Here is a 24,196-nt window from a genome sequence, read left to right on the forward strand (position 1 = left end):
ATAAATTTATTTATTTATTTTTGGCTGCGTTGGGTCTTCGTTGCTGCACGTGGGCTTTCTCTAGTTGCGGCGAGTGGGGGCTACTCTTCGTTGTGGGCTTCTCATTGCAGTGGCTTCTCTTGTTGCGGAGCATGGGCTCTAGGCGCGTGGGCTCAGTAGTTGTGGCACGTGGGCTCAGTAGTTTTGGCTCGCGGGCTCTAGAGTGCAGGCTCAGTAGTTGTGCCCCAGGGGCTTAGTTGCTCCGTGGCATGTGGGATCTTCCCGGACCAGGGCTCGATCCGTGTCCCCTGCCTTGGCAGGTGGATTCTTAACTACTGCGCCACCAGGGAAGTCCCCAGGCAAGCTTTTAGGTGATTGTATCTCCAGCCAACCTCTTGACTGTAACCTCATGAGAGACCCTGAGGCAGAACCATCCACCTGTGGCCACTCCCAAATTCCTGACCCACAGAAACTATGAGATTATAAATATTTATTACTGTTTTAAGCTACTACGTTTTGGGGTAACTTGTTAGGTAGCAACAGATAACTAATACAGAACCTAAATGCAGATTTAAAATAGGGGTAAAAAACGCAGTGGAAATAACTGATTTACTGCCATTTGGTAAGAAAAGAGTTTTTTAAAGAGGATATATTAGTTAGGCTTCAGAATTCCTGATACCAAGCTATAGAGAGGATTGGTAAATGTGAATAGTTGGTGAAACAGAGTATCCAGAGTCTAAAACAGAGACTGCCGAAGTAATGTATTCACTCCCTTGGGATCACCAACCCAGATTAACAGAAAAGTGAAGCTCTAGCCCTTGCCTTTTCCCTTCCTCCCATCTTCCTTCTCATGCTTATTGATCCTGAGTTACTTTCATACTGCAATGGCTTATTATTTGACATGAAACCTCCAGAGATAAGCAACACAGCTCCTTTGGCAACCCACTTATGAAATTACTTTTCCTGAAAGAAAGTGGTACACTCTCTATTTGTATTACTAAACAAAATGTGAAGCTCCAGGAATATGAATTATAAATTTAATTGTACCTACTATTACTTTCAATCCCCCTATCTAGCATTAAACTCCCACAGTAAAGCCATTTGAAAAGCAGAATCAAGTTGCTGAGTCCTAAGAATTTTTAAAAGATTTAGCTCATATTCTCCCTGTGTGTGGTGGGACATTTTTCTCTCCTAGAATGCTTTCTTATAAAAGGAAAAATGTATATATCTTTAATCTTTAGATGCATAAAATTTACAGAAATTCAGATCCTTTCTCTCTTTCCAGACATTAACATGGAAATCTAGGCTTCATTTAGTATGTTATTTAAAGCCTGTTACCCACATCCTCCTTGGTCAACGTTCATTCTTTTATTAAACAACATTTATTAAATATATACTCTATGCCAGATACTGAAATAGACACTGGGAATATAAAGATGATTAAGACATATATCTGTTGCAAAAACTTGGAAGCAACTTAAACATGCATCAGTAGGATACTGGTTAAGTAAATTATAGTACATTCATATAGTACATTCAAAAATAAACTATTAGCTGCTAAAAAGAATGATGAAGTTCAATCCGTACTGATTTGGAACAATCTTCAAAGTCTGTTGCAGGGTGGGGTGGGGAGGAAATAAGCTAAGATATAGAGGAATGTATATAGTATATGACCACTTGTGTAAGAAAAAATGTGTTTACACAGTTATGATACGTACATATATACCTGTTGGACTAGACTAACTCTGGAAAAATTCAGGAGAAACTGTAACCAGAGCTGACTTAGAAAAAATGATTAGATGACTAGAGGACAAGGGTTGAGGAGGGAAACTTATTTTTCATTGTCTACTTCTCTGAGCCTTCTGTATTTTGAACCATATTTATTAATTTCCTATTCAAAAATAATAAATTAATTTTAAAAGAAAACAGAGTCCTACCCTCAAAAAACTTGGAGTACAGGAGAGAGAAATATATAAGAAATAAGTATAATATAGAGCATATTGGACATAAAATATGTACATAAAGAAGAAAGAGGTCATTTTTCTCTAGGGGATCAGTGGGTGAGGAGGTCAGGGAGAGCATCATAGAGGAGGTGACTTGAGGAGGGGTAACAGATTAAGGATTTACCTGTTTCTCTCTGATACCGAGGGGGAGCAGCAGCAACACAGGTCTATACAGAAGATCTAGCTATTTCCTGGAACCTGTTAAAATTACATTTACTACTACAGAATGTAATCCTAATTCCTGGTATATCTACTCGCTCCATTTCATCAGCAACTGAACCACAAACATTTCTGCCCCTCCCTCCATTCCTCCTTTCCTCCCTCTTCCTTACTTCCTCTCTCCTTTTTTTTTTTTTTTTTTTTGTAAGAGAAGGCATATTTATATCAATAAATTATGATTCAGTAGCAGTTACATTAATTTTTGGTTTTGGGCAGTAGTGTTACAGGAAACCGAAACTGTATTGTTGAAAGAAATATTTGATGTTGCTTAGAGTTGTATGCTAGCACACATTTATAATAATACACCTTTTGTCTGGGCTCTCTCACACAATCTTCCTCTAGGTGGCACAGTTACTTCTTTTGAATGGAGCAGATCCTTTATTTAGAAATGACAGTGGAAAGTGTGCTTTGGATGAAGCCAAAGACTCATGTATGAAGCGTCTCCTTGAGAGATACGTTCCTAAACATCAAAAACATCTTATATCAGGTAAAATTAAACTGCCCTGTTATATCTGTTCATCATGTCAGTAGAGAGTTATAGAAATCAAACATGGAATTATAGAAATTAAATTGATTTTCCTCATAAATTTTGAGAAAATCCATCCTGTGGTGTCCTTGCTCCATTCCTTTAGTTGAGCACACTGACTTGTTTGCAAATGCACCAAATGTAAGAACTCTAAAAGAACAAAGAAAGATAGTATTAAATGTACTTTTCCCCAGGACATGTATTGGAAACAGTTAAGAAAACTTTTGTAAAGTTCTGGGTCTTTTCCCCATAATCCGTTGTCTGAATAACATGAGGTGATGTAACTTATATTTGGCTTTATCATTTTCCATGAATATGGCCAGGATTGTTTACTTTCATTCCTTAAGAATATTTTCTTATGGCTGTACTTTTGCCTTCTCATTCATCATTGCACTAAGTTGAACTACAAAAGAACTTGACCTGCAGTTTCAAGAAGATTATATAAAAACTTTAGTTTTTATTGAAGTATAATTGATTTATAATACTGTATTAGTTTCAGGTGTACAGTGTAGTGATTCAGTACTTTTATAGATTATACTCCATTTAAAGTTATTACAAAATAGTGGTTACGTTCTCTGTGCTGTACAATATATCCTTGTTGCTTATTTATTTTATACATAGTAGTTTGTATCTCTTAATTCCAAAATGCTATTTTGCGCTTCCCCCTTCCTTCTCCCCACTGGTAACCATTACTTTGTTCTCTATATCAGTGAGTCTGTTTCTGTTTATACATTGGTTTGTTATATACATTGGTTTGTTTTATTTTTTTAGATTCTATATATGTGATAACAGAGTATTTGTCTTTCTCTGACTTATCTCACCAAGAATAATACCCTCTAGGTATCCATGTTGTTGCAAATGGCAGCATTTCATTCTTTTTTATGGTTGAGTAATATTCCATTGTATATATATAATACTGTATCTTCTTTATCCATTCATCTGCTATGGACAGTTAGGTTGCTTCCATGTCTTGGCTATTGTAAATAGTAGTGCTGCTATGAACATTGGGATGTGTGTATCTTTTTGAATTAGTGTTTTCATTTTCTTTGGATATATACCCAGCAGTGGAATTGCTGGATGATATGGTAGTTCTACTTTTAGTTTTTTGAGAAACCTCCATACTGTTTTCCATAGTGGCTTTACCAGTTTGCATTCCCACCAACTGTATACAAGGGCTCCTTTTTCTACAAATCCTTAACAATCTTTGTTATCTGTAGACTTTTTGATGATAGCCATTTTGACAGGTGTGAGGTAATATCTCATTGTTGGTTTAATTTGCATTTCTCTGATGATTATCAGTGTTGAGCATCTTTTCATGTGCCTGTTAGCCATCTGTGTTATCTTTTTCTTTTTTTTTTTTTTTTTGCGGTACGTGGGCCTCTCACTGTTGTGGCCTCTCCCGTTGTGGAGCACAGGCTCTGGACACGCAGGCTCAGCGGCCATGGCTCACGGGCCCAGCCGCTCCGTGGCATGTGGGATCTTCCTGGACCGGGGCACAAACCTGCATCCCCTGCATCGGCAGGTGGACTCTCAACAACTGCGCCACCAGGAAAGCCCTTTCTGTGTTATCTTGTTTGGAAAAATATCTTTCAGGTCTTCTGTCCATTTTTTTTGATTGGATTTTTTTTATATTGGGTTGTATGAGCTGTTTATAAATTTTGGATATTAACCCCTTATTGGTCGTATCTTTTACAAATATTTTCTCCCATTCAGTACGTCATCTTTTTGTTTTGTCAATGGTTTCCTATTCTGTGTAAAAGCTTTTCAGTTTTATGAGGTCCCATTTGTTTATTTTTTGTTTCCCTTGCCTTAGGAAACAAATCCCAAACAATATTAGTATGATTTATGTCAGAGTGTTCTACCTATGTTCTCTCTTAGGAGTTTTATGGTTTCTGGTCTTACATTTATGTCTTTAATCCATTTGAGTTTATTTTTGTATGTGGTGTGAGAAAATGTTCTAATTTCATTCTTTTACATGTAGCTGTCCAGTTTTACCACTTATTGAAGGCACCGTTTGTTGAAGAGACTTTCTTTTCTCCATTGTATGTTTTTGCCTCCTTTGTCATAGACTAATTGAAGATAGGTGTGTTGGTTTATTTCTGGACTCTCTATTCTGTTCCATTGATCTATGTGTCTGTTTTTGTGCCATTACTGTGCTATTTTGACTACTGTAGTATTGTATAGTCTGAAGTAGGGAGCACGATACCTCCAGCTCTGTTCAACTTTCTCTAAATTGCTTTGGCAGTTCAGGGTCTTTTGTGGTTCCATATAAATTTTGGGATTATTTGTTCTAGTTCTGTGAAAAATGTTGTGGCTATTTTGATAGGGGTTGCATTAAATCTGTAGATTGCTTTGCGTAGTATGGAAATTTAAGCAGTATTCTTCCAGTCCAAGAACACAGTATATCTTCCCATGGCCTTGTATCATCTTCAGTTTCCTTCATCAGTGTTTTATAGTTTTCAGAGTATAGGTCTTTCACCTCTTTGGTCAAGTTTATTCCTAGGTATTTTATTCTTTTTGATGAGATTATAAATGTAAATGGGATTTTTTTCTTGCTTTCTCTTTCTGGTAGTTCACTATTAGTATATAGAAAAGCAACAGATTTCTGTATATTACTCATGTATCCTGCAACTTTATTAAGCAGACATATTAGAAAATGATGATAATACAATTAATTATGAAAAAATTTTTTGCCTTATAAAACCTTCCACACAGTTGCATATCTGAGTATAACTGTGGGGAATATAAAAATACTGAGTTCAGTGCCCATCTTTAGCATAATTTTGTTGGGTCTGTTTTGCTTTTCCTAGAGAAATGTTTTCAGCTCTCTCAATAAATATGGAAATTATAAATTATGGAATGTTATATGTGCCAATTTTAATAGAAAGTGTTTGCATAATTTCACTTTTTCCACTTGGTTTTCTCATGGCAAAGGAGTTTTGGTTTTAGAAGTCTAGAGTCTGACTACTGGAGGCTCTTTTCTTTGATTTTTCTCTTTTTGCTTACAGCGCAGACAAATAGCACTGACCCTTCAGACTTAGAGGATGAACACCACCACAAGGTATATCTCTGTTCAGCAATAAACATTTTTATAGAGCACACCTGCTGGTTATTTTATAGATCATCAGAGGGGAAAGAAAGACTACTGAAGCATTCACCAGGAACAGTGACTTCATTTGCTTTTAAGACACTTTGGAATAATTACATAATCAGAAGGTTCTGGCCTGTTAGTTTGGGAAGCAATTGAGTAAATAAAGCATATGTGGGCACACTAATGTATTGGTAGCCATTTCCATTTCCTTTCTCCTCTTTATGGAGCCATGAGGGTTATCAACAATGTCGAATTTCCTCTGGCCTGAGCACAGTATAAGAGTCAAAAGTGTCGATCCATCCCTTCAGACTTCACGTGGTGGGCAGTTACTTTTCATCTGGTGCTTGTGTTGTGATGTGCGAGAGGAAGCACTGTCCCTGTTTTAATCTTGGCAGCCCACAGTAATCTTTGCATGCAGGCCAACTTGGTTGTATATCTATCTTTTTGTTTTTAAATCCATTCTTCCACTGCCCTACCTGTGGTCTCTCACAGATACCAGAGGAAGAAACTCTCTTAATTCTAGGTCTATCTATATAACAAATGGAAGTGGAGAGTGTTTCTACAGTATTCTTGTAAAGATTCCTTGTAAAGGAATTATCTGATTGTTTTAAAAACCTCTAAAAATTAGGTAGATTAAAATTTTTCATTATGTTTAGTAAGATAGATAGTGCTAAAATACTGGCAAAAAGAAATTAAAATGTACAGGAGAAAATAAAGATTAGTACACATACTGAGTCTATTACTTTTGCCTTTCTTCTGTTAGTCTGCTTTTCTGAAATACAAATCAGGTTGTATATATCCCAGCAGGCCCTGTGGTTAGATCAAATTATAACATTGAATGGAATATTAGTTTGCTTTATCTCCAATCCAGAATGAATTAAGTGTAGAACTATAGTTGAAAATTAAAGCTAACTATGTGTTTTGTTTCTATAGAAACCAAAATTCAGTTCTAAAAATCACAGGGGGTTTGTTTGTGATGAAAATTCGAAGAGACAGAAGCCAGAACATGCAAAAGACAATAAAGGAAGCAAAGAGGGTTTATTTATAAATGAAGAAGATGTATATGAACATTTCCAAAAAGATTCCCAAAACACGAAATTTGGTAAATCCAAACATACACGATCAACTCTTAACCAAATACACTCGACAGGACTCAGAAAGGACAATCTCCATGGTGTTGAGGATCCCAGCACAAATGTGTCTAAAGATAAAGGAAGAAGAAATACACGACATAAAAGGACTCAAGTGGATGATGCAATCCAAGAAAGCAATCCAAGAAAGACAATCGCTGTCTCTTCTTCCAGAAAAATAAACAGATTGATTACTTGTCAACAACATACTCTCCAAACCCTTGATGACCTTCCAGAAAAGTCATGTAAACCTTTTAGCCCATCTCTGTCAGGCCTGAAAAATGGTTTAAGTAATGATGTTGAGACTTGTTCATTTCCCAAAGAGACACATACCCAAAGCCTGGATTTATCAGATAGACAAGAAATAAAATTTTTGGAATTAGAATCCACTGACCAAGCTGAAGCCGTTTCTTTCTCAGGACTTTCTTTACATAAAAAAACCGAGTTACCACTTGTTACTACAGATCAGCAGCCTCATACTCACCAAGAACAGCAGCACATTAGCCCTTATAAATCTCATGAAAACAGTAACTCAGTTCAAAAAGATGAGAGCCCTAATAAGTGGGAAAACTTTTCCCCATCCTTTATAAAGGAAAATTTTAATAATGATGATGATGGTGATTCCTGTGCTCCTGAGAAGACTGTAACACTTAAAAAGGTGATAAGTTCTTCAGGTTGCAAAAACCACAATAATTATAAAGAGAATAAAACAAATAGAGAAGAAATGGATTTTCAACAATTTTTACCTTCTCAAGACCATTTTTCACAGGAAAATGAGTTAATAAAAGCAGGCAGCCTAACCATATTTCCACAACAGAAAGCTGTTAGTTTTTCTAATTCAGATAATATAATAGTTTCTGAACATGTTTCAAATTATGAACAATGTACATGTGGCACTTCTTTTGATCACTCACATGGCAGTCCTGAACATACTTCACTTGCTTGTACAAGAACACTCTCAACACATGAAGTTTCAAAGTTGACTAGTCATGTGGAACTATTCGAGAGGCCTCAGGATAGTAGCCCCAGAATACCAACTCCTTTAATGAATCAAACGGATACACATATTGTGGAAAAGGTGAATAAGGAAGGAGACACTAAAAGGAATTACACTGACAAAGGCCAAAAACCAAGTTCTTCAAATAGGCCCTTATCCAGAGTTGTTCATTCTCAAGTAATAAAAACAACTAAAGTTGAAAAAAGGAGACAAGAGATCAAAACTATACATAGTATAGGCTTTCAGTCCACTGACAATAAAGAATTGACCGTCTCACAGCTTAGTCAAAGAGAAGAGAAGGAAATTTCTCACAAACCAGGTATTAGTAGTATTGCTCAATTTGTACACATTTCCTATAGATTTACTTATTTCACAGAAATTTCTAACTGAATTTCACTCAACCTATGCCCAAACTGATAAGAATGAGGACATGTGGACCATAATTTGGAGATACTGTTAATTAGTTAAGTAATGGTATTTACTTTGAAAGAAGGTGCTAAATTGATATTGACAGGAGATAATAAACAGTATATCTATGAGTTTTTATGTTTCTATGAGTTTTTTTAATATAGCACCTACTTAGTATCAAGAAACCGAACAACATTTTCATAACAGGAAATTGTTAGCTCCATTGATTTCAGTGATTCACAGTTGAAATTGCATCCAGAAAACTAATTTATGTTTGTTGTATGAAAACATTTTTAAAGGCTTCCACTCCTTTAAAATAAAAGCAGTCCGGCTAGGAACAGAAGCTTGGAACAATTAACATGACTAGACTCTTTTTTAGTCATGTAACGGGTAAGGAGAACTACAACACTGATATTGCAAAATGTTTGTTTTTCAGGTGAGGAATTAACTAATAATGTCAATGGAGATGAAAACACTATAAGAAATTGTGATGAGAAGAAAGAAAAAACAGATTCAGAAATTCACATGCCTACTAACATCCAGGAACACAAAAAAGTTCAGAATTTCAGAAAAAGGCAAAATTTCTTGAAAGCTACCTGCAGCCAAGGTTTGTATTCCTATTTTTATATAGGGAAAGGTTTGCATGATCAAGCCTAGCAATCCACTCTCCTTCAAAGAATTATACACTTTCATATTTACTGTTTTTTTTAGTCATTCACTAATTTTTAAGGTTATTTGAGCTATATTTGTCAGATGGTTTTATTGTAATCCACCACTTGAGAATCTCTTAGTCTTCCAATATATTGTCATATCTTTGCCTATGACTTCTAATTTGTTATGTTAGAGGAGATAAGATAAACAGTAGAGACAGCAAGAATGTTGAGTGGGGGCAGCACATCTGAATTGTGTCAGATCCCTTAGATACTTTCACTGAGCCCTTTTAACACATGGGAAACTAAAGAAGCATAGCCACTAGTTTCTTTGTGTCAGATGCATGAACTGTGTGTGTTTGGCAGCATGGATAGCTGACTATTCTTTGATAGTTCTTGGAGCTAGTTCTGTGTGAACAATAGGCTGGACTACTTCAGGTTAAATGTTAAGCACCGAAAAGTTGATTTAGTAAGAAAAAGTTGATATAGTAAGAGGTAGGAATATTAGGCATACTCTTTGAACCTTCCCCCATTGTCCGCCTGTCATGTAAACTAAAGCCCTTCTTATACATACCTCCTGTAGTGGGTTGAATAGTGGCCCCCCAAAACATATGTCCATGTCCTAATTCCTGGAATCTGTGATACTATCTCATTTAAAGAGTGAACGTTACCTTGTTTAGAAAAAATCTTTGCAGATGTAGTTAAGGATCTTGAGATGAGGAGGTTGTCCTGGATTTTCCAAATGGGACCCAAATCTTACAAGTATCCTTATCAAAGAAAAATGGAGAGAGCTTTGAAACACACAGGAAAGGAGAAGATAATGTGAAGAGCCAGGCAAAGGAACAATGTGGCCAAAAGCCAAGGAAGCTAAGGAATGCTGGTATCCATCAGAAGTTGGAGGAAGCAAGGAAGGATTCTTCCTTAGAGCTTTCAGAGAGAGTGCAGCCCTGCTGCCACCTTGGTTTTGGACTTCTGGTCTCCAGAACTATGAGATAATATATTTGTGTTGTGTTAAGCACAACACAACCACCCAGTTTGTGGTCATCTGTTACAGCTACCACAGGAAACTCATACATTTCTCTAGCAGCACTGAATCATATTTTAATGTAATTTTTTACATGTCTGTCATTCCACTGTACTGTAGGCCACTTGAAGAAGAGATAGTGTCTTCTATTTTCTTTATATGATGTTATAAAAAATCTTTTAGTACATCATTTTAGCATAGTTTGGGAAAAAAACTATTCACTGTTTTTAGTTCCAACTCAAGTCTAACTTGTGATGCAAGGAAAAGATTTAAAAATCTTCAGATAATGATATCGTACTACATTTTCTATGAAAGAAAATGAAATACCCAATAGGCCATAGTTTGGTTCTTGGCATCTTTTGTGATCAGAAACACGCCCACTGAGATATAAGAATAGTTATAGAAAGAGGATTTTATAAAATCACAATTTGGTTTAAGAAAATTTTTATCCATTGATAGAAGACTACTGAGAGTGAAGTGAGTGTAGAAATGAAGCAAGTATTATTTGTTTTAATCCAGCATATGATAGAGTGAACAACTGCTAGAATGAATTTGAAGTAATGTGATGAGATACTCTATCAATTCTTTACAAGTTATATTTTTAAATAGTAACAGCAGTGATATTAATTGAGGTATGTTTCTGTGTAGTGCATCCTACTTACGATGTTTTGAGGAAGTTGCTGTGTATTTTCTAAGATCCTTCATAATAATCAGCACTTGGCAGAAAAGAATACTCAGTTTTGCTTGGCAAATTTACAGAAATGAAAACAGCTGGGATCAGTAAGAGGAATGCCAGAGGAGAAAGCCGGCTTCATTTGGCTGCCAGAAGAGGAAACTTGTCTCTGGTGAAAGCTCTGATAGAATCTGGAGCAGATGTGAATCTAAAAGATAACGCAGGTTTCGATTTTAAATTGTAGTTGTCTTTATAATGTGAACTCACTGATATACACATTTCATCTACCCTCCCCCATTTTGATCCTGGCTGATATATAGCTACTCACTTTGAAAATCTTTTTTATAATATATTATTATTTAGTTGAATAGTAAGATTTATCTTGGTTCACACCAATTGCTAAAATAACCTCCTTTGAAACAGTTTTTAACATACGTTTGGGAGCATTCAGAGCGAGTATACAGAATGGGAAGGGAAAGAAGCTTTATGTAGACCTTTTCCTTAAAGGCCTTAATATCATTATCTAACTTTGTAGAGAATGCCAAATTTTCCCATTTCCCTGTCCCTTCTTTTCTTTCCTTGTCTATTAATACGATTCCTTTTTTCTCCCATGTCTTGTTTTTATCTTAAACCTCCATTTTTAAATTGATCTTCTAACATTTTTCTCAAGCACAAAAGAAACTTGTATAAGGAATTCCAGAGGGAAAAAACTCAGATTGATTGATCAAATGTCATTTCAAAGAGAAATGTGACAATACAAGATATAAATAGGAAGGTCAGATGATCTTACTCTATTTTAATATCTGACTTGAAACCATTTGACATGATTAGTATTTACTCTGGTCCCATTATATCTTATGCTCTGTGAGTCTTTTGGCACTTGTATCAACAGATATTTTTGATGTGGTTAATTTGTTTAAAAAATGAAGCATACTTTTTTATTGAGGTATAGTTGATTTATTATATTACATTAGTTTCAGGTGTACAACATAGTGATTCAAAGTTGTAATATTGTACAACTGTACCTCAAAATTTTTTTAATTAAAAATAAAACTAAAAAACAAAGAAAAAACCCAAAGTTGATAGATTATATTCCACTTAGTTATTATAAAATATTGGCTATATTCCCTGTGCTGTACAATATATCCTTGTAGCTTATTTATTTTATACACAGTAGTTTGTACCTTTTAATCCCCTACCCCTATCTTGCCCCTCCCCCCTTCCCTCTCCCTACTGGTAACCACTAGTTTATTGTCTATATCCATGAATCTGTTTCTGTTTTGCTGAATTTGCTTGTTTCTTTTCTTTTTTAGATTCCACAGTTACGTGATAACATAGAGTATCTGTCTCTGTCTGACTTATTTCACTAAGCATAATACCCTTCAGGTCCATCCATGTTTTTGCACAAGGCAAAATTTCATTCTTTTTATGCCCAAGTAGTATTCATTGCACATATATATATATATATACACACACACACACACACACACACACACCACCTCTTTATCCATTCGTCTGTTGATGGACACTTAGGTTGCTTATATGTCTTGGCTATTGTAAATAATGTTGCTGTGAACACTGGGGTGCATGTATCTTTTTGAATTAGTGTCTTTGTTTTCTTCAGATATATACCCAGCAGTGGAATTGCTGGATCATATGATAGTTCTGTTTTTAGTTTTTTGAAAAACCTCCATACTGTTTTCTACAGTTGCTGCACCAATTTACATGCCCAACAGTGTACAAGGGCTCCCTTTTTTACATATCCTCACCAATATTTGTTATTGGTGGGTTTTTTTTGATGATTATCATTCTGACAGGAGTAGGGTAATATCTCATTGTGGCTTTGATTTACATTTTTTTGATGATTAGCAATGTTGAGCATGTTTTCATGTGCCTGTTGGCCATCTGTATGTCTTTGGAAAAATGTCTATTCAGGTCTTCTGCCCATTTTTTGACTGGCATGTTTCTTTTATTGGTTTTGAATTCTATGAGCTGTTTATATATTTTGGATATTAACCCCTTATTGGTCATGTCATTTGCAAACATTTCCTCCCATTCAGTAGATTTTCTTTTCATTTTGTCAATGGTTTCCTTTGCTGTGCAAAAGCGTTTAAGTTTAACTGGGTCCCATTTGTTTATTTTTTATTTTGTTTCCTTTGCCATAAGAGACAGATCCAAAACAATGTTGGTATGATTTATGTCAGAGTATTCTGTCTATGTTTTCTTCTAGGAGTTTTATGGTTTCCAGTCTTACATTTAGTTCTTTAGTCCATTTTGAGTTTATGTTTGTATAGATGTGAGAAATGTTCTAATTTCATTCTTTTACACGTAGCTCTTCAGTTTTCCCAGCACCACTTATTGAAGAAACTGTCTTTTCTCCATTGTTTATTCTTGCCTCCTTTGTCATAGATTAATTGACATAAATGTGTGGATTTATTTCTGGGCTCTCTGTCCTGTTCCATTGATCTGTGTGTCTGTGTTTGTGCCAGTATGAGACTGTTTTGATTACTGTAGCTTTGTAGTATAGTCTGAAGTCAGAGAGTGTGATTCCTCCAGCTCTGGTCTTCTTTCTTGAGATTTTTTTTGGCTATTCGAGGTCTTTTGTGCTACAGTACAAGTTTTAAAATTTTTTTTCTAGTTTTGTGAAAAATGCCATTGGAATTATGATAGGAACTGCATTGAATCTGTAGATTGCCTTGGGTAGTACGGTCATTTTAACAATATTAATTCTTCTAATCCATGAACACGGTATATCTTGTCTCTCCATCTGTGTGTGTCATCTTTAGTTTTGTTTTTTTTTTCATCACTGTCTTATAATTTTTTGAGTACAGCTCTTTTACCCCCTTAGGCAGGTTTATCCCCAGGTATTTTAGTCTTTTTGATGCAGTTGAAAATGAGAAGGTTCCTTAATTTTGCTTTCTGATAATTTGTTGTTAGTGTATAGAAATACAACAGATTTCTGTATGTTAATCTTATATCCTGCAACTTAACTGAATTTATTGATGTGCTCTAGTAGTTCTTAGTGGTGTCTTTAGGATTTTTCTATGTATAGTACCATGTCATCTGCAAAGAGTGACAGTTTTACTTCTTCCTTTCCAATTTGAATTCCTTTTATTTCTTTTTCTTGTCTCATTGGTGTGGCTAGGCCTTCTAATACTGTGTTGAATAAAAGTGGCAAGAGTGGGCATCCTTGTCTTGTTCCTGATATTAGAGGAAATGATTCCAGCTTTTCACATTGAACATGATTTTAGCTGTGGGCTTATCATATATGGTCTTTATAATGTGGAAGTATGTTCCCTCTATACCTGCTTTGTGGGGAGTTTTTTTCAAAATGGATGTTGAATTTTATCCAAAGCTTTTTCTGCATCTGTGGAGATGATCATATGATTTTTATTCTTCAGTTTGTTAATGTGATGTATCACATTGAATGGTGTGTGGATATTGAGTCATCCTTGCATCCCTGGGATAAATCCCACTTAATCATGGTGTATGATGTTTTTAATGTGTTGTTGGATTCTGTTTGCTAATATTTTGTTGAAGATTTTTGCATCTATGTTCATCAGTGATGTTGGCCTGTAATTTTCTTCTTTTGTGTGATATCTTTCTCTGGTGTCAAGGAGATGCTGGCCTTGTAGAATGAGTTTGGAATTGTTTCTTCCTCTGCAATTTTTGGAATAGTTTGAGCAGGATAGGTGTTAATTCTTCCCTAAATATTTGGTAGAATTCACCTGTGAAGCCATCTGGACTTTGGTTCATTTGGAGTTTTTCATTACTGATTCAATTTCATTACTGGTAATTTATCTGTTCCTATTTTCTGTTTCTTCCTGATTCAGTCTTAGGAGACTGTATATTTCTAGGAATTCGTCCATTTCTTGTAGGTTGTCCTTTTTATTGGCATATAGTTGTTTGTAGTAATCTTTTATGATCCTTTGTATTTCTGTGGTGTCCCTTGTAACTTCTTTTTCATTTCTGATTTTATTGATTTGGGCCCTCTCTCTTTTTTTGTTGGTGAGTCTGGCCAAAGTGTTGTCAATTTTGTTTATCTTTTCAAAGAACCAGCTCTTAGTTTCATTGATCTTTTCTATTTTTTTAGCCTCTATTTAATTTATTTCTGCTGTGATCTTTATGATTTCTTTCCTTCTACTAACTTTCAAGTTTTTTGTTCTTTTTCTCTAGTTTCTTTGGGTGTAAGTTTAGATTGTTTATTTGAGATTTTTCTTGTTTCCTGGGGTAATCTTTTTTTTTTAACATCTTTATTGGAGTTTAATTGCTTTACAATGGTGTGTTAGTTTCTGCTGTATAACAAAGTGCATCAGCTATATATAAACATATATCCCTATATCTCCTCCCTCTTGTGTCTCCCTCCCACCCTCCCTATCCCACCCCTCCAGGTGGACACAAAGCACCGAGCTGATCTCCCTGTGCTATGCAGCTGCTTCCCACTAGCTATCTATTTTACATTTGGTAATGTATATATGTCTATTCCACTCTCTCACTTCGTCCCAGCTTACCCTTCCCCCTCCCCATGTCCTCAAGTCCACTCTCTACATCTGCATCTTTATTCCTGTTCTGCCCCTAGGTTCTTCAGAACCCTTTTTTTTTTTTTTTTTTTTTAGATTCCATATATATGTGTTAGCATGTGGTATTTGTTTTCCTGTTTCTGACTTACTTCACTCCTAAGGAAATCTTGTATCACTATAAACTTCTCTCTTCGAACTGCTGTTCCTGCATCCCATAGATTTTGGATCATTGTGTTCTCATTTTCATTTGTCTCTAGGTATTTGTTGTTTTTTCCTTTGATTTCTTCAGTGATCCATTGGTTGTTTAGTAGTATGTTGTTTAGCTTCCATGTGTTTGTGTTTTTTTCAGTTTTGTTCTTGTAGTTGATTTCTAGTCTCATAGTGTTGTGGTCAGAAAAGATGCTCAGCATGATTTCAGTTTTCTTATATTTACCAGATCTTGTTTTGTGGCCTAGCATGTGACCTATCCTGGAGACTGTTCCTTATGCACTTGAAAAGAATGTGTATTCCGATGCTTTTGGATGGAATGTTTTATATGTATCAATTAAGTTCATCTGGTATAATGTGTCATTTAAGGCCAGTTTTTCCTTATTGATTTTCTGTCTGGATGATCTGTCCATTGATGAAAGTGGGGTGTTAAAGTCCCCTACTGTGTTGCTGTCAATTTCTCCCTTTATGTCTGTTAATATTTGCTTTATGTATTTAGGTGGCCCTATATTGGGTGCAAATATATTTAAAATCGTTATACCTTCTTCTTGGATTGATTCCTTGATCATTATGAAATGTCCTTCTTTGTCTCTTGTAACAGTTTTTGTTTTAAAGTCTATTTTGTCTGATACAGATATTGTTACCCCAGTTTGCTTTTTGTTTCCATTTTCATGGAATATCTTTTTCCATCCCCTCACTTTCAGTTTGTGTGTGTCTTTAGATCTCAAGTGAGTCTCTTGTAGGCAGCATATATATGGGTCTTGTTCTTGTATCCATTCAGCCACTCTGTGTCTTTTGATTGGAGCATTTAGTCCATTTACATTTAAAGTAATTATTGATATGTATGTACTTATTGCCATTGTATTCATGGTTTGGGAGTTGTTTTTGTAATTATTTTTTATTCCTTTCTTCTTTTGTTCTCTTCTCTTTTGATTTTATGATTATCTTTAATGTTATGTTTGGTTTCCATTCTCTTTTTTGCATGTGGCTCTATTATAGATTTTTGATTTGTGGTTACCATGAGTTTTATTTATATATGTGTGTATATATATATATGATTATTTTAACTTGCTGATCTCTTAATTTCAGATGCATTTTAACAACCCTGCATTTTTACTCTCCTCACCTCACAATTACTGTTTTCAACATCATATTTTTCATGTATTTGTTTTGTGGATTCCTTAACTGCTTATTGTGGATATAGATGATTTTACTAATTTTGTCTTTTAACCTTCCTAATAGTTTTGTACCCAGTTGACTTACTATCTTTACTGTATATTTGCCTTTACTGATGAACTTTTTCTTTTGTGATATTCATGTTTCCAGTTGTGGCCTTTTCCTTTTTGCTTAGAGGAGTCCCTTTAACATTTCATATAAAGCTGGTTGGTGGTGCTGAACTCTTAGCTCTTGCTTGTCTGTACAACTTTTGATATCATCATCAAATTTGAATAGGAGCCTGGCTGGGTAGAGTATTTTTTGTTGTACATTTTTCCCTTTCATCACTTTAAATATATGCTGCCAGTACTTTCTGACCTGCATAGTTCTGTTGCAAAGTCAGCTGAAAGCCTTATAGGAGTTCCTTTGTATGTTATTTGTTGCTTTTCCCTTCCTGCTCTTAATATTCTCTCTTTATCTTTTAATTTTTCCATTTAAATCACAGTGTATCTTAATGTGGTCCTCTATGTTGATCCTATTTGGGACTGTCTGTGCTTCCTGGACCTGGATATCTCTTTCCTTTCCCAGATTAGGGGAGTTTTCAGATTATTATGTTTTAAAATATGCTTTCCATCCCTTTCTCTCTCTTCTTCTTCTGGGACTCCTATAATGAAAATGTTGGTACACTTGATATTGTCCCAGAGAGCTCTTAAACTGTCCTCACTTCTTGATTTCCACTACTCTGTCTTTCAGCTTGCTGATTCGTTCCTATATATATCATTTAGTGTACTGTTAATTCCTTTTAGTGTATTTTTCATTTCAGTTATTGTATTCTTCATCTGTTTGGTTGTTCTTTATGTTGTTCTTTATATTTTCTAACTCTTTGTTAAAAACTTCTAACCTCTCTGTTCATCCAGTCTTCTCCAAAGTTCTTTTGTTATCCTTACAGTCATTACCTTGAACTTTTTCTCAGGTAGATTTCCTATCTCCACTTAGTTCTTCTTCTGAGGTTTTATCTTGTTCCTTTGTTTTGAACATGTTCCTCTGTTGCCTCATTCTGCTTCACTAGTTATTTCTATGTATCTGGTAGGCTTGTTACATATCCCAACCTTGGAGAAGTAGCCTTTTATAGGAAATGTCTTAAGCTTCCAGGAGTTCACTCCCCTCTGATCACTAGGGCTGTATGTTCTAGGGGTGCCCCCTAGGTGGGCTGCATGGGTCCTTCTGTTGTGGCAGGCTGACTACTGTGTGTGGTCTCGTAAGCTTGGCTGGCCCCCAGTACAGTTGGTTGCCAGGCCCTGCTTTGTGTGGAGGCTGCTGGCCCCTGGTTGGTGGGGCTAGGTCACAAGGTGACTGGCTGCTAAACCCCAGGGGACCCCAGGGCTAGTGCTGGCTCACTGATGGACAGAGTCTGGGTATAGGAGATCCCAGGGCTGGTGCCCATCTGCCAGTGGGTGAAGCTAGTTCTTGGAACCAGTGCCAGCCCACTGGCGAGCAGAGCCAGGTCCTGAGGTCTGGCTTCAAGACCCAGGGGTCCCAGAGCTCGTGTTGGACTGCTGGTGAGTGGGACAAGTTCCTGATACAGGTGGCTGTGGGGTTCAGTGTGTCCTAAAGTTTGTGTTGGCCTACTGCTAGGCAGAGCTTGGACCCAGCTGGTCCTAGGGTTCGTGCTGGCCTGCCTGTGGGTAGGCTGACTCCTGCCACAGCAGGCTGTGGGGCTGTAGTTGTCCTGGGGCTGGTGTCCACCTACTGTGGGTGAGGCTGTTCCTGAGGCTAAAGCAGCCTTGCTGGTACACAGACCTGGGGCCCAAGGGTTTCTCGGCTGGTACCTGCCCACTGGTGGGTGGAACTGGGTGCTAGGGTCTCTGGCTACAGGGCCCTGTGCATCCTGGGTCTGATGTTTGTGCACTGGTGGGCGGGTCTGGATCCTGGGCCCTCTGGTGGACAGGGCCATGTCCAGGGGCAGCTCTGGGCTCAGGAATCTTAAGGTAGCCTGTTTTCAATATTATTTCTTGTCCAGTACTTAGTACATACATTTGAATCAATAAAATTAATAATTCCATTAGTGCAAATAAACTTAATAATGAATATACTACTTGAATACTGATTTGTAAGCAGCTTGTTTTGTTTTTTCTTTTTTCCCTTTTTAGGTTGGACACCACTTCATGAGGCAGCTAGTACGGGATGTAATGATATCATTGTAGAGTTGTTAAAAGCTAGTGCTAATGTTAATTGTGAAAATCTAGATGGAATTCTGCCCTTACATGATGCTGTTGCAAACAACCATTTAAAGGTATAGTGCACATCAGATTAGGTTCCTATTTCTTTTTCTTTAAAAAGTGAGTGAAGACAGTGAAGATATTTTAAATTGCGAACTAAAGTGATTCCTTAAAACAAATGATTTTTAAAAACTGCTTAAAAGTACAAATGAATATGATATTACATATAGATTAGAAAACCAGTGTATTTCCTAATGAATCATTTTTCCATGGTCTCTTCATCACGTAATTCATGTAAGTGAGAATAAAATGAAAGGGCTAGAAGTAAACACAGCCTATTAATATAATACATTCCAATTTTAATTGCGTTAAATGCTTTGCTGTTGTGTATAAAAGAGTCTATATTAGTGATGATATATGTGACAGCCAGATGTTTTTTAAACTCGAAATTTCTCAGTGGGTTTGAAGTTTCAAAGAAATGGGTAAAAGCTCAAGTTGCTTGTTTCCTTGGGGGTTCTTGTATTTTTTTCTCCTTTTTTTTTTTTTAATCAGATAGCTATGGTAAAAATATCACAAGAGAAAATCACCAGGGTAATTATTTCAGTAACACTCAATTTCAAATCTAGACTTTAAAATCCTCCAGATTTTTAAACTTATCTTTTTTGTTTGACAAACCTTAGGAGAAGATTTGTCAGTAGGCAATATAGACTTCAGGAATAATAATTGGCTTTGAAAAATAGTTAAGGAAACTACCAGCAACAATATAAAACCAAGGTTCATATAAAAAATTCCTTGGATCTCTCACTAAAACTACTTTATCTGTCTCTAGGTATTTTTAATAGCCTGGTAATTTTATTTAATTTTATGAAAATATATCCCCACTGTTTTCAGTCTAAATATAGTCATGTGAAAGAATAGTATTGAATTTATGATTTGCAGAGATAAGAGAGATAAACTAATGATTAAGAATAAACCAAATGGGTAGGCTAATGTCCAGGGAGGCTTCTTTTGATCAAAGAAGCTCTTTGACCTTTAAGATATTTAAATCAAAAAAGAATTGACAAAGTCTCAAAGTTATGTGCTCATGCAATGGCAGAAAGCAAACAGGAAGAGTCATTGAAGTGATGAACTTACTGGTTATATGTACAGGGAAAAGGTTACTTAAAGTGAAACCACTTAAATAAGGGTCAAAATTTCATAGTAGGAAAATCAGGATTTTAGACATTATCCTGAAAATGCCATATAAACAAAATAAGGGGTTTCCCAATACCACCCCATACTTGGAAATTTGTTAGAAGGTGTTACAGAGCTCAGCATATGATTGTATTCATAGCTAAGATTTATTACAGCGGTATAGTAAGGATACACAGGGAGATCATCAGAGAAAAAGGTGGAGTCTGGAGGTATTCATGTGCAGGCTGTACTATGCACTGTTCCTTATGAGAGGTCACATACAGTTTGCTTTTCCCTCAGCAGTGAAAATGTAACAACGTAAGTGCAATGTTTCTGTCCAGGGAAGCTCATTAGAAACTCAGTGCTCAAGATTTATATTGAGGGCTGATCATGTAGGCACCCTCTGCCTAGCACATAGCAAGATTCCAGACTCCCAGAAGCATAAATAAACCACATTGCTTGTGTAGACAGTTTAAGCACAGAGAGCCACCCTTATCAATTAGGGAAAGTTTTATATCAGTGTAGGGCACTGTTTACCAGCCAATTTCACAGATGCCAGCTACAGACCAACCTAGCAAGCAGCCTTTCTAGATAGCAGTTTTAGGCCTGCTATGTTAACTCCTTTCTAAATAGTATTATATTTAGTTTCTAATTGAAATACATACTGATTTCTGGAATAGCAAAAGCAGAATAATGTATGTTTTCTTGGCCTAGCTTTTCTGGAAAAATAGTATGATAGCACATAGGACATCCTTTATCTCACAGTTGGTTTTTTGCATCATGACCTCAGGGAAGGTCTTTTTTTCAAAAATTTTGAGAGGTACCACAAGTTTTCCCTAGGTCCTGTATTAATCCATTCATATTCAAAATTTTTCTTTTTTTTTAGGTTAACAGTTTTACCTCTAAGTTTCTCATTTATCAGTTGCTTCACAGGTGCTTCAAGCATTTCTACAATATTATTATTATTTTTTTTTTTTTTTTTTTTTTTTTTTGCGGTACGTGGGCCTCTCACTGCTGCGGCCTCTCCCGTTGTGGAGCACAGGCTCCGGACGCGCAGGCTCAGAGGCCATGGCTCACGGGCCCAGCCGCTCCGCGGCATGTGGGATCTTCCTGGACCGGGGACGAACCCACGTCCCCTGCATCGGCAGGCGGACTCTCAACCACTGCGCCACCAGGGAAGCCCTACAATATTATTTTAATATATGACTTCAGGAAATCCTACATCTTTACATTTTGGCTGTGTAATCAATTTGTAGTGTATTTCCATTTTATTGTTGGCTATTTACAATATCAGGGACCAGTGGTAAATTGACCAAAACTCAAGAGAAAGATGTTGACTTGATGGATGGGAAAAAATGCCATGTTATTGAGCAGGGAGGGATGTTTGATTAGATCAAATTTTGTGAGTAGCCTTCATAAGTGAGAATTTTCCTATTTTGAAGAGTGTAGCTTCCCTCATAGAAATTTGGTAACCTCAAGGGTTAGAGAAAATGATAACTCAGATGTAGAGGGTCTTCTGTAAAGATAAATGCCAAGAACTGAAAATTCACCACAGGAAATAGCAGATAGGGAGCTTGACAAAACACCAAACTGGATATTAGAGAACTTGAGTTCTAGGCCTAGCTCTGCTGCTTGAAAAAGATAAAGATATCTTTACCCCTGAAATAAGGAATTTGATCTAGAGCTCTACTGTCCTATACTGTAGCCACTAACCACATGTGGCTATTTAAATTTAAATTACTTAAAATTAATTAAATTTAAAAGTTCAATTCTTGGACTTCCCTGGTGGTCCAGTGGTTAAGACTTCACCTTCCAATGTAGGGGTTGCAGGGTTTGATCCCTGGTCGGGGAGCTAAGATCCCACATGCGTTGTGGCCAAAAAACCAAAACATAAAAACAGAAGCAATATTGTAACAAATTCAAAAAGCCTTTTAAAATGGTCCGCATCAAAAAAAAATCTTAAAAAAAAAAATTCAGGGACTTCTCTGGTGGTCCAGTGGGTTAAGATTCTGCTCTCCCAATGCAGGGGGCCTGGGTTTGATCCCTTGTCAGGGAACTAGATCCCGCATGCATGCCGCAACTAAGAGTTTGCATGCCGCGACTAAGAGTCCTCCTGCCACAACTAAAAGATCCCGCACGCTGCAATGCAGGTCCAGCCCACGGCAACAAAGAACCCTAGTGCTGCAACTAAGACCCGGAGCAGCCAAAATAAATAAATAAATAAAATTTTTTTTTGGAAAGTTTCAATTCTTCAGTTGCATTAGCCACATTTGAAGTACTCAATAGCTACATGTGGCAGTGGCTCCCATATTAGACAATATAGATTAGAACATTTCCATCATAACAGAAAACTCTGTTGAACAGCTCTGGTCTAGAGCAAGGATTGGTAAATACTTCCTACAGAGGGCTAATCAACAGTTTAGGTTTTCCGGGCCACGTAGTCTATTGCAACTACTCAACTGCTGTTCTAGTGCAAAAGCAACCCTAGACAACATGTAAATGAGTGGGTTTGACTGTGTGCCAATAAAACTTAATTTACAAAGTCAGGCAGCAGACTGGATTTGGCCCATGGGCCATAGTTTGCTATTGCTTTATCTAGAGAATTACTGACGTTCTTTTACCTAAGTGGTGATAAAGACAAAGTTTGCTTTTGGAATAACCTTTCACATCTCTGTTGCCTTTACTTTAAGGAGAAATATTCTATTTAAAAAGAAGGAGGTAGTATTTTTAATGATATTTTAATTCCTTTGATACTAATGTATTGCCAGCATCTTTCTTCATATCTTCATTAACTTTCCCTCCATGTGACAGTTCTTCTATCATTGACTCATTTTATTTCTGACTCACTCCCCTTTTGTCCCTATTTCTTTATTTTGAGGTAGGATATTGATAGATGATCTAGAAAGATTAATAAGGGGGAGCAAGAAAGGTAAATATATGGTACTGTAGACCTACTAAGTATCAATTCTATAACACCCTGTATATTTAATTCCTAATTTTCTCTCTGGCATGACTACATGCAAAGTTATTCAACATCTTATTTTCTTTTTCAACTTTCAATTTTAAAAAAATCTTAATTTCTTTTTTAAGTTATCTTCCAAGATGGTTGTATTCTACATTGTAAAATGTGGAGAATAAAAAGATAAGGAAAAGAAGAATAAGAGGAAAAGATTTTTTTTAAAGATAAAATGTGGGTGGGAATGGGTACCCACTTTTGTACAAGATGGGATAGCAGGGATAAGATATTTCCTCCTACCTTAAAAACTAGAAAAGTGAGCAAAATATATGAAATAACAGTTTTGAGACATTAGACAACATGCAGCAGAGGGCAGTGATCCCTGACAGGATGGAAACATGAGACGAACCGTATGATTGCCCCACCTCATGGACTTGGAGGAGTTTTCAGGCAGAAGCCTAGGGAGGAAGAAAGCAAATAGCCTTATGATCTCAATGAGTTGAGAAGGTTGTTTGGAGTTTAAAACTCCAACAGCTAAAATTTATGGAGCAAAATACCAGACAGAATGTATCTGCACAGAGAAAATTCTCCAGAGATTTAAAGGGGAATCCCCTCAGTTCCTTGGCTGATCTACAGATGTGTGTAAGGAAACTACATGAGATTAGGCAAAGAGCCAGCAGGCTGGAGATTACACAGGGCTAAATAGGGGAGTGTTTTCCTTAAGCCCCACCATGTGCCAAATACTTTACACGGGTTCACATTTAAGCCTCATAGGTGAGAGAAATGAGGTTCAGATGGTAAATAACTTGCCCAAGGACATAACTAGTAAGTAGCAGGAGTGAGTTTTGTATGCTTGACTTTAAAACAAATATATTTTCCTTTAGGCTGGGCTAACTCTAGGCTGATAGAACAAATAAGGAGCTATCCTTATTATTTCTACTGGCCCATTTGCTCCTAAGTTTTTCTGCTTTTCCATACCTGGACACAAGTTGAAAGAGAAAAGCTACTAGCACATATGCATATCTTTACTTTAACAAAATACTGACCATTTTTCCTAAACAAAAGGTTTTTCAGTGGTTTGAGTCATTTGCCTTGTGCAGATGGAATCACTGATTGTTTTTTACTAGTTGACTTATAGTGTCAACTAATTAGTGACAATCTTTAACTTCGATGAATTATAAACTTACTTCTAATACACAACTTGGAGTTATTCAAATTTTTTAAACACAAATTTGAGTTATTTGAGTTATTCAGGGAAGCATCATT

The 24,196-nt window shown here is 36.4% G+C and overlaps 1 protein-coding gene across 1 annotated transcript in view; it reads left to right on the forward strand.

Annotated features, from left to right (window-relative positions):
• Positions 1-24,196, forward strand: part of ANKRD31 (ankyrin repeat domain 31) — a gene marked incomplete at both ends in the record, with an annotated part of 136,274 nt that overhangs the window by 56,609 nt on the left and 55,469 nt on the right. Inside the window, 6 exons of the mRNA XM_079702042.1 lie at positions 2,544-2,688; positions 5,736-5,788; positions 6,752-8,264; positions 8,790-8,960; positions 10,787-10,924; positions 18,733-18,875. Coding sequence (XP_079558168.1) covers positions 2,544-2,688; positions 5,736-5,788; positions 6,752-8,264; positions 8,790-8,960; positions 10,787-10,924; positions 18,733-18,875 — 2,163 coding nt within the window. The remainder of the gene's footprint in view (positions 1-2,543; positions 2,689-5,735; positions 5,789-6,751; positions 8,265-8,789; positions 8,961-10,786; positions 10,925-18,732; positions 18,876-24,196) is intronic.

Source organism: Hyperoodon ampullatus, assembly GCF_949752795.1.
Source record: "Hyperoodon ampullatus genome assembly, chromosome: 4".
In the NCBI taxonomy this organism is placed as follows: domain Eukaryota; kingdom Metazoa; phylum Chordata; class Mammalia; order Artiodactyla; family Ziphiidae; genus Hyperoodon; species Hyperoodon ampullatus.